Below are 13551 nucleotides of genomic sequence, written 5' to 3'. Positions count from 1 at the left end.
CCCTTTGAGGGAAAGGGGGTAGGGGACAAGGCGATGGATATATTTGCTGAGCCAAAACCGTCACAAATGCTCTTGTTCTCACCTCAGCAGCTGAATGCCATGAAAGCCCTGCCTTTTGAAATGAGTGCTTAAAAGTATTAAAACATATTTAAAGTCAATTATTATTAATGTGTAAAAAAACTACTAATTTTCCTTATTCCCTGGAAGCACCTGGTGCTGTTGCAGTCTGTGCTGACTTTGCCCAGGTTATACTGACCTGACCATAAGACACACAGCTTATCTAACTGATAGTGCCCCAGCAGGATTGTGCAAAATGCCCGGGCAGCCCTCCTGTGACACCGTGCCCCTACCTGCCCTGCTGTGAGTGGGACAGGCTGTTGGCACAACGCTGCTCTCTGGGGACAGAGAATTCACCCAGTAACACAAACCTCCCAGCATTATCACAAAGGCCATGGCTAAGTGCTGCTGACATCTATGCTTCTCTCACCTGCCTTTTCACCACATGGTGGAGTCCCCTTCTCTCATCAGCAGGCATTTTCCCCGTTCCTTTAGAGGCAGCCCCACAGGTCCCTCAGGCTGCTCTTGGCTCCAGGGTTTGGCCTGGTCCCCAAGGTCCCTGGTACTGCCCAGTCAGGTCATGGAGCTGTGCACAAGTACAGCTCCAAGTAGCTGGAGCCACCCACACTGCTCCATCAGGAACCTGCACCAGGAAGGCTAAGGCAGCCCCAGGACTGAGGGGTTCACATTGGTGCCCTGTGGCTGCTGTTTGCCCACCAACCTTCTCCTCTGTGGGTGGGGAACCAAAGCTTCTGCCCAACTCACTGTGGGAAGGGACTGGATTCAGTTTCCCATCAACAGACCAGTGACTCCTATCCAAGGCAGCTTAGTTTTTGTAATGCTGTATAGGTGATTTTTTTTTTATAATTGGCAGTTGGGATATAATTTATAATGTCTGACAAACCGTGGATTTTGCTCCTGGATCAAAGATTGCATCTCTAGGGAAAAAAAAAATTAATTTCAAAGCATAGCAAATCCTCTGTGTTTTTACTGGTTCTGTATTCAGGTCCTACTTGTTTTAACCCCTTCCCTTGTAAAACTCGTAGCACATGATAGAAAGCCAAACCATTTCCTAGAGAGATGCATCATGTCTTTGGAGATTTGGTAAAGGTACTTGAAGGATTTGAGTATGCAACTACTGGCCACTGGTACTTGAGGCTCAAAAGCTAATATACTATGACATAAGTCTATGCAGCTGCACAGATTTAGTTGGGTTTTTTTAAAAAACTCAGCTTGTGGGCAGGGACAACTCCAGGTCAGTGGCAGTGAAAGTAGAGAGCTGCTGTGATGGCATATTAAATGCAGCAAAGCTTGTTTTCTTAAAGTTATAACACTGTATCACTGAAACACCCCACTACTATAGCAGTGACATCAAAAACTGAAAACCCTAACACTCCTCAAAATAAGTTCTTGCTGGGGGCTGTACAGGCTCTGCCCAGATGCAAGAACAGGGTTTCCCCAAAATCCTCAGCACTGCAGCTTGGGGCTGAAGAATCTTACCCCCATCCCACCCCATCCCTTGCTTTGGGCAGCAGATGCTACATACCTGGTCACCCTGGCCATGCTGCTGCCACAGGGCAGGATCATCTGTGCTTCTGCTTCAAGGGCAGGTTAACCCATGGGCAAGGGCTTTGCCTTTAGGGATTTCTTCATAAAACAGAACCCTCTCATTTTCTAGGTCATTTTTTCAGTGCCTCAAGAACAATTTCAACTCCCAGCCTTTGCCCCCATGCATTCACAGCCCTTTCATGCTAGGATTTCTCAGGAGGATATAACAAGAATTAAAAAGAGAGAGGCAAAAAAATCAAAAACTCAGAAAATGGTGAGGGTGACAAACAATTTGGCTGTGCCCAGGATCTGCCCTGGACAGCATTTCCCTAGAGCTGCACTCAGCTCCCTCCACAGTGGTAGTGGGGGAAAGGGGCAAAGGTTGGTTATGGGCTCCCCACAGCCCCTCTTGAGGTGGATACCTATAGCCCAGATCCCCCTGCAGACTGCCACTGTGGTTGGGCAATGCTCACCCATGGGTCTCCTGCTGGGCTCAGCACACCTGAATGCAGAGGCTGGAAGATGACAATCCCCCCCAAACTGTGCTCCAGCCTTGACATGTTGGAAAGAGAGGAGTCCTGTGGCTGCCCCCACTAGAGCTGGGAGCTCATGCCACAGCCCCCCATGGAGCCCAGCTCTGGGGACCACATAAACCCCTGAATTTTGCTGGATTCAGCCCCAGGTTACCTGAAAAGTCCATGCTTCCTGTCACTGCTCCATGTGACTTCCAGGCAAGTAGCAAAACCACCAGCTCATGGCTTACTGCTGCTGCTGGATAGGGCCCAAAGCCTGTCTGTTGCCTGCTCCCCATCACTTTGCAGAACAGGTTACCATGGCAGCATTTAAACTGCAGAACTGTATAGTTAGACCTTTCACACATGCTTCTTTTGGTACTAAGAACTTTACCTTTCTGAACTATAAAACTCATATCCAAACAATAAAACTTATATATGCGCATCCATTGAATGTACCAAAGTTGCCAGAGAAAGCAAAAAACCCACAATTTTTACAGAATGTTCTCAAGTGTTTTCAAAAACACATTCACCCAGCGTGCATACTCAGCCTGCAAGCACAGCCTTAGGGGCAAGTAGAAAACATCTTCCAGATCTGCTGGAATCCTTTGGGCTCCAGTGCTCAGGGCAGATGAGCATGTTCCTGACCATGCCCACACAGACCTGTGGCAGGTGGGCAGGAGGCAGAGCCCACCTGCTGATGGTGGCTTCAGCAAGGACTCATGCTGGGCACAGTGGCTGGGGCATCTCACCCAAAGTGCAGAGGTCTGACTCTGCTTCAGACTCTTTGGCAGGAGGTGTGCTTGGGTAACACCACCCTGTCGTGGTCAAAGACTCCTGATTCACCCTAGCTTCTGCACCAGAAACATAACTTGATTGTGGCTCCCACAGACCAGCCTTGCCCAGGGGCATGACATTCAGGCTTTATTCCCTGACCCTGCTGCTCTCTGCAGCAGCACTGGCCCACCATGTAGCTATTGCAAAGCATCGCAGCTGCACGGCTGCTGCAGGGAGTGCCTCACACAGAGGTGATCAGTTCCTGCTCCGAATGCACAGGATCCCAGCACCAGGCAAAAAAGCACTGGGGGAACAAGCAGAAGCCTGGTACCACAGCTACACAACCCAGATTCTCAGTGGGGCCTGACACACACACGTGCCTGATACCCAGAAGATGGTCACAAACTCAAGAAGTCTACAAAATGTGGGGTGAGAAGAACCTATGCAGACCTCCTCTTTCCATGACCAGTGAAATAAGGAAGCCTTCGTAATTTTTTCCATGCATGGATTTATTATGAAATCAGATATTTATGGGCAATCATAACAGTTTCTACAATAATTAAGTTTAATACTTTAAATTACTTGAGAAGATTCCACACATCCTCAAACAATTTAGTGTCTCTATTATTCCTTTAGCTGAGGCTTTTTACACCATATAATAAAAACATGAAAGTGTTTCTGGTTTTTCCCATGCTGCAATGTACAGCTTCACGCACTGCAGTCTTCGTCCTCACAAGAACATGCTATGTGTGCATCAACAGTGTCCTGCATATCCTCTGACTTCTGGTCAAACTTCGTCTGTTTGTCTGTCAGGCTGGTAGCTGAATCTGATAGGGAACAAGAAATGAAAAGCAAACAGTACACAGCAGAAGTAGTTCTGCAAGGTACCATGCACATTTACCATGCACTAATCATTAATTACAGCAGGCTTGGCTGCTCCTCACTGACTTACATATTTGTATTTGTTGAAGTCACACAGAGATGTTCATCAATAAGAGAATTCTACCTTGAAAGCTACTACTTCTATGTAGAATTTTCTAATGATACATTTAGGAAAGGGTATTAGGGTCTTTAAGAAAAAACAGACATAATTCTATGATCTATATAATCTATATCTACCTTATCTAATCTCTTATGAACTATGATATACAATAAAAACTATGTCCTCCTATATCACTGCACCTGTGTACAAGGATCCTGTCCACATCTGCCCTTTTAGTGCCTAAATTAGCTCACTGAAATAGGATCACATCCAAAGGCAGTGATATATAAAAAATACAAGGCAAGTATCCCTGTTTCAGGGTGCTGCACACGGTCATATGTGGCTCAGTCCTCACAGTTTTTCAGCTGAATCACAATGTTGACTGTGCTGTTATCCTACCCTTATCTTCTGAGCTTCAAGCACCACGGAGGGGAGTTTAGTTTAGATTTTAAGTTGTAATTTAGATTTTAAATTTACAATAGAAAATAATCTCTCTTGCTGAAGGAATGTTTACATATTAATAAAAAAAGTCAATAAGGCAGTAAGTCCATCCCTACCTGTCGTTATGTTAGATTATTCATATTTTTGAAGTAGAATAACTGACTCAAGTCACAATCTATTTACACTTTTGTTCAGCTCCTATTCAGTAGGATTTCTGTTGACTTACCAGCAGGGAGACAGTGGAAGCCAACACTGACTGGAGTAGTCTTGGTGGCAGAGCATCCTTTCATACAGCGCAGCACTGGCTCTGTGGAATAGCACTTGGACTCTACACCTGCGAGCTGAACTGTCTTCTCAAGCTTCACAAATGAGCGTCGCAGTTTGCAGACTGGAACACAGTCACGGGTGATAGGTTATGTGATTACACTCAGAAGCTCCAGATCTCCCCAGAAGGACCCATCTGCCAACACTGACAATTTGCAAACAACTTCCCTCTGTGAAAACTGTGCTTTGGTCATAAATGAAGCAGCTTTACCGGCTGACAAACCTTTCAAATCGGCTGATAAGATATGGAGTCATGGAAAGTTAATTTCAAATGCAACCGGTCTGTTTCTAGATCAGGATGTAGAAACATAGTCTGATGCACTTTCTAAGAAACATTTTTCGAAGTAAACTGGCTTACTGAATAGCCATCAAACCACGTTTAAAAATGTTGAATATTCAGCAGCAGAACTAAAGGGGAGATTTCTGAACAAATAAAATTAATCACTAAAGAATTACATTATTACCACTGTGATTCAGACACAAAATTGCTGGAGAGAGAATGCAAAAGTCATTGCTACTAACCAGTAATATTGACCTCATTTTGGATTCTCAGGATAAACAGTTACAAGTGAGAAGCTAAACAGATCACAACTTATTCCTAACTATAATTTTTATGCTCTAAAATTCCAGCACTTTCTGCTGTATATTAAATGGAAACACAGTATGCGGTCATTACCAACCATGGGAATAGCATTGTGTACATGCATGTGCACTCCATATCCATGTAAAGCAAGTTTGATGCCCAGTTTTCGTGACAAAGATATAGAAGAATAACAGTTAATGCACAGCTAAATATGTACAAGCCATTTCCAGGAACTGAGGAAGTCCTTTCCACCAGGACAAGTCTCTACAAATGCAATGTTCCCGTTCTCCTTGAGCACTATGGTACAACGTTGCATCATAACCTCAGCTGAGAGCATCACACACCATAAGATCCTAACCTACTGAAACACTTAAAATATAGCTTTGTTGTTTCAAAAGTCCCTGGAACTGCTCATGTACTTGAATGCTTTACTTGACAGGTTGCACTGGTTCAAAAATCAGGTGGCCAGCCATGGTAACAACTACTAACCCACATTCAATTTTTTGATGGATCAGTTGCTGAAAATTGATGTCTGCAAAACGTTGTTGTGCTTAAATCAAAGCATTCTGTGTGAATTTACCCTTTTGCTTTTTTTTTTTTCTGATCATCTTCTAAAACACTTCAAAACTGAAACTAAAACACTCAAAAACCGAAATATTTTGTTTTCACTTGGTTATTTAGTTTCAACTAACTTGCATATTTTGGCTTGTTTAGCCTGTGATTTCCTATTTCTTTCTCAACTGGCAGGTAATTTTAATACTTAATGTATAACTTCTTAATGATTTTTTTTAGTATGCTTTTTATTTCCAGAATGTATACAGATTTAAAATTTTCTGAACAGATTCTGCATTTTCTAAACAACTGCAGTAATATTATATTAAATTTATTAGAACTTGCATACCTCCTCTACAAGGCTTTTCTTCCAAAATCCAAGAATGCCCAAAGCTCACTGCATTTTTAGCTACATATCCGTTGGGCATCCGAAATTCCTCTTCACATTCAGCATCATATTTTCCACATATTCCACACATTTTCCCTGCCATCCATAAAGCAACTTGAATCTTTGTGGAAAAAAAAAGTCAAAAGCACTTCAAGTTAAAAAAAAAGTAATACCTACAGAGCAGATTTTTGCTATGTAGGTCCCTTCCAGTATAAGTTAATGAACAAACATTTAAAATCTTCTTGGTAAGAATTCAAAAGAGTCTGACAGTCATATTCCAAACTCCTGTGGGGGTGCAGCATCATTGCTACAGTCTTTAAAACATACTGAGCCAATCTAGAACATTATTAATGCTCTAGACTCCTAATATGCTGAAGTTTTTGTCTGGATGTTTTGATAGTATAGGAGATAGACACAGTAGGGTTTACCAATCTCTTACATTCCCGTTTCATATTATTTTTAGTGCAGATTTTAAAGCATTCGTTTATCTAAAAAGAATGGGTACACTTCTGCTATTTTGAAGAATTATACAGTTGTAAGAACAGCGGAGAAGAGAGGAAAACTCATTTTTCTTGCAAAGGCACTGATGACTCAGCACATGTACACTCACAGACCCGCTTCCCAACACACCCTGTACTGCAAGAACAAGGTATTTTTGTTTGTGAAGGATTCTCATTTCTCACGCTGAGGAACAAGGAGCAGGACTGTGCAATCCTGTAGCATCATCCTGATGGGGTTTTTTGGGCCCTGCACAGAGTTGCCTTTGCCACTGTACACTCTTGCACTCATGCACTCATGAGATTTAAGGGAATCCTATGGAAATTTCTCAACACCCAAGCTTATGAAGAGGAAGAGTGATACCCTGAATGTGTATCCATCAAAGTACAATTTATCAATGCCATAGGCTGGGGCGAGAAGTACAAGCCCTTGATTTTCACTGTGGATCCACAGAGAAGCACCTAGAAGAAAACAAAATAAAACAAAGCAAAACAAAACCAAAACCAGACCAAACCGAGCCTCTTTAAGAAAGAAAAAAAGCAACTGTCATGTTTCTAAAATGTTTTTTTCTTCAAAATTCCTCAGTTGTTCTATTCAAGAAACAAAACACACAACAAAGCACCCTAGAAATATTTATATATAGAAAACAGGTGTTTGTAAAGGGTTGGAAGACAATTTTAATGATCAAAGATTTATTCATTTTTCTTTGGGTTATTAACATATTCATATTTATATCTAGAAATTATTTCAGAGCTGTCCATAGCATCTGTGTAGTTGCGCAGATAAACAAGACCCTGAGTGCACTATAGTGGAGTATGGAAATACAAAGAACACCAAGACTGTCACTGGAGCCATTTCTAGCACAATTATCACTTTCCAAGTATATAACAAATAGGACAGAGCTCAGCAGTGGCGCATGTTAACCCAATTTCAGCAAGATTTAGCCTGACCCATATACTACAGCTCTGCAGGCAGGGAATACCCACACTGAATATAGCTCCTGACTGCACAGCACAGGATGCAACAGGGTCTTCCCGTACCTTTCACAGAAAAACTATTCCAGCTCTGAGAGAATCAAGCAGGCGGTTTTACTAGTTCTTCATATCTATTCATAGCAAATTTCAGAATGCAAGCCAAATTTATACCTACAAATCAAATTGGGAAAAAACACTGGTATACAAGTCACATGTGGTGAATTTTAGAAAAGCTCTACTTCAAAAAGTTTTAACCAAGCAAGATTTACACCATAACCAAAACACTTTCCAAATTTGGAACTTCAGTAGGAGCTGCAGTGATGTACAAAAAGCAGGGATCTTCATGTTAGTTATATCTTCCTTACTTTGGCCACATCAAGAGCTTCACATCCTAATCAATCTTCCTAAAAGTTCCTATGCAAGTGAGTAAAATACATGTTCTTAAATATTAACCTTAAAACCAAGGAAACAGTAAATACAAACTGATAAAAAACTGATAAAATCTGTTTCATAGACTCTCTTTCTTTCTTTCTCCTAAAACATATGGGAAAATTAAACAAGATATGCTGCATCACTTACCAGCAGATGTGTATGAAACATTTGTCATGGGGCTTTCAACTCCGTCTACCAGCAGCTTCACCCGTCCGTTTGCAGGACGCATATCAATGTCACTGTTAAGGAGAAGAGTGTTCATACCCTGTTTGTGCCCCATTCACACACATGCAGTGGCACTGGCATTTTCCTGCTCACTAAATATCACTGATCACAGCATAAGCTTATTTCAACCACTTAAATTACATCAGGGTATTCTTGTCACCTCTGATGAGGGATAACAGCATCAGCATCGCATTCAACGTGCATGGAAAGTAAATAAGGCGAACACTGAAATCCCGTGGGCTGCTAACTGTTGCAGTGAAGCTCAGATAGAAGCTCCTCTCGTGTTCAATGTGGACGATGGTCACTCATGCTCCCAGCATCTGGCAGGAGTTACTTACTGAATGCCAAGCTTGATGTTGATTGCTTTTAGATTCACAGCTTCTTCAGCATTCCTCATCATCACCAGGAACTTAAGGTCAGAGCTGCAATCCTGAGCCAAGATGTGGTAGCAGTTTGCTGGCATCGTGTAGTTAAACTGAACTTCATTAAAGGTTGTGATCTGGTTGTAGGAAACTGAGCACTGAGCTGGTAAAAAAAATGCCAGTGAGTATTTGCTTTTCCATTAGAGAAAGCCATTAAGTCATGTTTTATTTTTAGTGCCATGTTATTTTAGCTTTATATTTTTTCCACTATGTGATATTTTTGTATGGTTTACAGGGGTTTTTGGCTACTAAGCACCCATAAATTCTTAAAAGGGCATGGAAAATATACTCCTCTATCTAATAAAAAATAATTGCCAGAAACTTTAAATGTTATCAATTCAAAGAATTGGTATCTTGATCCTTGAAATGCTGATGATTTCTGTACTACATGCACAATATTTTCTCCCAGTTGAACCGTCCTCACTTTCTTACAGAACATTTCCTAATTAATTGGAGATAAATAATGCCAGCAAAAATTCAGAAGATGCTCAAGTAAATTGTGACACTGAGGTTGTCATGCTTCTGAGCCCAACCTTTCAAATTCTGGAGCACTGCAGAGGGAGCTTCAGCAAAGACATTCCAGATGGGAGGCTGCAGCTCTGAGGCTGGTATCCTCGGACCTACAGGAAGTGACAGGGGAAGCCTCATGGCTTTTTCATAGAGGATAATCTGAAAAGGAATTCAAAAGCACATTCAAAATACACTGTGCCAACCAACAGCTAAGATTTTTCTCCTGTTTGGAATTTGATTTCTATTTCTTCTACTTTGGTTGCGAAGACTTTATGTGAACACCACTCATCTGTCTCATTGCCCACGAGGTTTTTGCTTTTACTTAGTTTTCTCTCATGGTGTGAGAGAAATCATTCAGGTATTATTTGGGAGAAAATTAATTATTCCCTTTCAAAGGTGAGGAGGTGAACACTTATGGGCTACTACAGATGGAAACTCATGTAATTATGAGTACCCATGTCTCTCTCTGTGAATAGAAGCACCATATGAATATCCTTCTATGTACTATCAAAAGGCTGAAAATAAATAAAAGTTGTTTTTTTCATCATTTGCACCCAAAGTGATGCTTACTTAATTTTTTTTTTCTCAGAATTGACCCACTGTAATTAAAGTGCAACACTTACACTTTTTACTAGGAATAAATAGGAGAGTGATAAAAATATTTCATAATTACATCAGGAAGCTTGATAACAACATCACATGTCCTTGGAGAAGTTAGAGCCACGATCACTCTGGCTTGTCGAGAAGGATTCTTGTCTGTTTTTTCAGAGAACCCCAGCATAAGTGCAGCCCCAGGGATGAACTTGTAAAACCTTCAAAAGTTCAAATCAGAAAGACTTGGTGAAATGGAGAAGTAAAAAGCTGCACACATCCCAACCAGGTTGTCTCACACCTCTGTGTAAGTAGCATAATAGTCTTCAGGATGACTCGTTAGGCTCACACCCACTCTCTGCTTTACTGTTCAGTGAAAGGAAGGATCTGTTCCTCAGTTTTCAGTAATTACATCCATTATGAAGAATTACTGTACATTAAAATAGGAAGTAATGCCACTCAGCTTTTATGTCCAAAGGCAGTACTTGGACAGATCTGAGACTAAAATATTAGCCAGTATTTTAGCTACTAGAATCTCATGTGTGGATGCTGATTTTTCCCAGTTGACCAAATACTGTGAATGAGTGTCACTAAGGACTAAAGCCTCACCATTCAGCTATGGATCTCACACTGGAAGGAACTTTAGGCCACTCAAGTTTCACTTGTACAGCAGGGTGGGCAGCAAACCGGCCAGTCACCAGCTCAGTTGAAATCTTGTAGTCCTGGCAATTCTCTCCCCATTTCAAGTAAGCCTGTAATGGAGAGAGATAAATGATCCATTTTTTAATGCATGGACCATGTTTTTCCTGTGATGCATACAGCTGTATATAACTATTTTTGAGTCTTACCACTGCCTTGTGAGCATTGAGGACTGAAGCATCAGCACAGAGCTTCCACTTGCTTGAATCTGTGAGGTTTGACACAAATACCTGCATCTGGGGCCTGATGGAGTCAATAACAGCATATATCACGAGCTGGAGGCCTCCTATCTTCTTATCGTTATGGATGCCATGAAGAAAAACAGCTAATACTGGTGTTTTAACATCTCCCAAAAACTTAGGCTAAGAAGAAGGGGGAGAAAGTACGCAAAGAATATAACTATAAAAGAGTTATCATGTGGAACATTTTAGATGCAAGATTGAGATGGATAAATGAAAAATAAATAACTGAACCACAAATATATACCATCATATGTACCACACATATATACATGCCTACAAAATCTCATGCATATGTCTTTAATGTGCACGTGCCTCTGCATGCACAGATGGACTTTACCACTGTGTTTATATGATCCAAAATTTGTGCCATTTCCTCAGCTACAGCTGATACCATGGAAATACTCATGGGATTAAAATACAGTAATGACTATATGATTTGGGCTTCATTGTTAATAACCAGCCTGTGAATAAAAGTGGTTCAATTTGAACAGCATCAACTGTCAGTTTTACGCATCACTCTGTCACAGTAATAACATCCCCCAGCTGCACTCCTCCTGTTTATCTGTCTGGGTGGTCTGTTGGCTTTCACCTCACATTTCAGCTGTGAATTCTGTAGGGTGGGCAGGTTTTGTGTTTGCACAGCAACCCAGCACAGAATATAATCCAGGATATTGCCTTCAACATGAAGAACCTCCTCCCTTGGAGCAGGGCCTTAAACGTGCTATGACCTTTGATACCTTCACTCCATTATTAGCAAGCCTGTGCACATCCGACTGGGTGGTGGTGAGGAGTGCAGACGTCCCCTCTGGAGCAGGCCTTTTGGTGAGACTACTCTGAGCCTCAGCTGCCACCACCAATGTCCTTACACTGGCATTGCAGCACCTCAACCTCCCTCCTGGTTGCAGAGCTCGCAAGATGAGTCTCTGCAGGCATCTGTTGGGTGGGATTCCCATGAGGGAAGGGTCACAACGCAAGTAAGAAGGATCCTCACTGTAGAGGAACGTGTGTGTGGGAATTATGGGGCGTGTCTCACTCTTGACTGATACTTGAGACTTGAGAGGTTGGTATTTCTCCCTTCCCATTAACTTAGATATAGAATTACTGCAAGTGCGTGGCCACATGCCATTCTTCCAAGCTATCAAAAACCCCTAAAAATGATGCAACTAACCCGGGAAGCAGGTCTAGATGAGGCACGACTGGATCTGGTAGAAGAGTACGAGCTGCTAAGTCGGTCAGTTGGGAGTTCTGTTTTTGGGAACTGTAAGAAAAAAACACAACATGCTTAACTCAAAAGCATGCTTGAAGAAATGCATTAGGCAATGTTGAACTGTCATGGCACTTGGTGTTGGTAAATTTGTGTTTCAACCCTGAGCAGCTCGATGACTTGCAGTAGGCTTTGTCCTGCTTAGTACATGTGATCTAGCTCTGCAAAATATTGTTTGCCCAAATATATCTGACGCCTCAGAAGAAACAAATAAGGAATGTGTTTAGATGAGAATTCCCTGTATGAAAAAATAATGGACCAAAGCAAGTCAAAGGAAACCAGCCTCTCAATTCAATATGAAAGACCAGAACTCCTGCAAGGGTCTTATCAACTGGAGGACACATTGAATGGACCTGACAACTGGATGGAAAGGATCATCTGAATGGACACACACAGTTGAAATTTTACTTTTTGAGGAGCACTAATATCAAGTACACTGCTCCTGGCAGGCTCATGCTGCAGTAAGAATCTGCTAAACCAAAATAAAATAAGGTATCCTCCTGTGTTTGTCCACATCATCATCCTGGTGTATATCAGCAGTGATTCCAACCCAAGAAACCAAACGATCAGAGCCAGTCAAATGATCTAATCATTTGATGGTAGGATCTTTGTTCCTCCAAAGTGGGCAGCTCCAGTCCCTCATATTGCTTTGGTAGAGGCTTTTCATCTCCTTTGCAGAGCCACAAATGGTGTCGTGCACAACACAATGAGGCACATAGCTCTCCATCTTTACGCATATCAGAAGAACCACCGTGGCTCTAATGTTATCAGTACTGTAATTTTCCTCAACAAAGATAATAAGTTGCCTTTAAAGTTCTCCATTTGACTCATGGCAGTTTCCACAATTCTTTTACTGAGGAAAGAAAAACTCACCTCTTGTCTATGTGCTGATTTAAAGCGGTACTGGTAAATCTCATGAACTTCCTTTGAAAATGATAAAAACAAGAAGATTAAAAATTTCAAATGAAAAGAAATGCTGCAATTATATTGAAATTTGAGCACTTGAAATTAAATAATACTAATAATCCTTCATACATAGGTCTGTAGGTTTAGCCACAAGCACATAATTCAAGATGAATATATGGACAATAAACTGTTAAAAAAATAGTTCCTTGCCTATAACAAAAGTTTCAACAAACTTGTGGAAACTTTTGAGATGCTTTGAAGTAGTCATCTGAGCCAATGATTGCAGATGTGTTTGCAGAACAAATTTTGCAATTTTATATTGCTGAAATTTACTGTGTCAATTCATAATTTCCTGATTTGTCACACGAAACCAACCACCATCAGGAATGTGATTCAGAAACACAAAGTTACCCATATTTTGGAATATATGCTGCTGCTGTCGCCATCCCAATGTCCTGAATGATACTCATGGCTATAGCGGCTCAATGACTCACTGCTGCTACTGCTGCCATTCAGATGCCTTGAGTGATGCCCATGGCTATGATGACTGCTGCTACTGCTGCTCTTGCTGCTCCTGCTGCTACTGCTGCTGCTACTGCTCCTGCTGCTACTGCTCCTGCTGCT

At 41.6% G+C, this 13551-nt stretch overlaps 1 protein-coding gene across 1 annotated transcript in view; it reads right to left on the bottom strand.

The window, feature by feature from the left end:
- Positions 1-3432: 3432 nt before the first annotated feature.
- Positions 3433-13551, bottom strand: part of LOC103755536 (vitellogenin-2-like) — a 22420-nt gene continuing 12301 nt past the window's right edge. The window contains exons 24-36 of the mRNA XM_029963984.1: positions 13339-13551; positions 12895-12945; positions 11926-12015; positions 10665-10877; positions 10426-10568; positions 9899-10037; positions 9249-9384; positions 8632-8818; positions 8216-8307; positions 7026-7123; positions 6126-6285; positions 4544-4705; positions 3433-3721 (exon numbers count right to left, since the gene is read on the bottom strand). The exon at positions 13339-13551 is cut by the window's right edge and continues 3 nt beyond it. Coding sequence (XP_029819844.1) covers positions 3603-3721; positions 4544-4705; positions 6126-6285; positions 7026-7123; positions 8216-8307; positions 8632-8818; positions 9249-9384; positions 9899-10037; positions 10426-10568; positions 10665-10877; positions 11926-12015; positions 12895-12945; positions 13339-13551 — 1803 coding nt within the window. The 3' untranslated portion in view covers positions 3433-3602. The remainder of the gene's footprint in view (positions 3722-4543; positions 4706-6125; positions 6286-7025; positions 7124-8215; positions 8308-8631; positions 8819-9248; positions 9385-9898; positions 10038-10425; positions 10569-10664; positions 10878-11925; positions 12016-12894; positions 12946-13338) is intronic.

Source organism: Manacus vitellinus, unplaced genomic scaffold (assembly GCF_001715985.3).
Source record: "Manacus vitellinus isolate BGI_N305 unplaced genomic scaffold, ASM171598v3 scaffold_67_pilon, whole genome shotgun sequence".
Taxonomy (NCBI): domain Eukaryota; kingdom Metazoa; phylum Chordata; class Aves; order Passeriformes; family Pipridae; genus Manacus; species Manacus vitellinus.
Note: the sequence above shows the minus strand (reverse complement) of the source record. Positions and strands in the feature narration are given on the sequence as shown.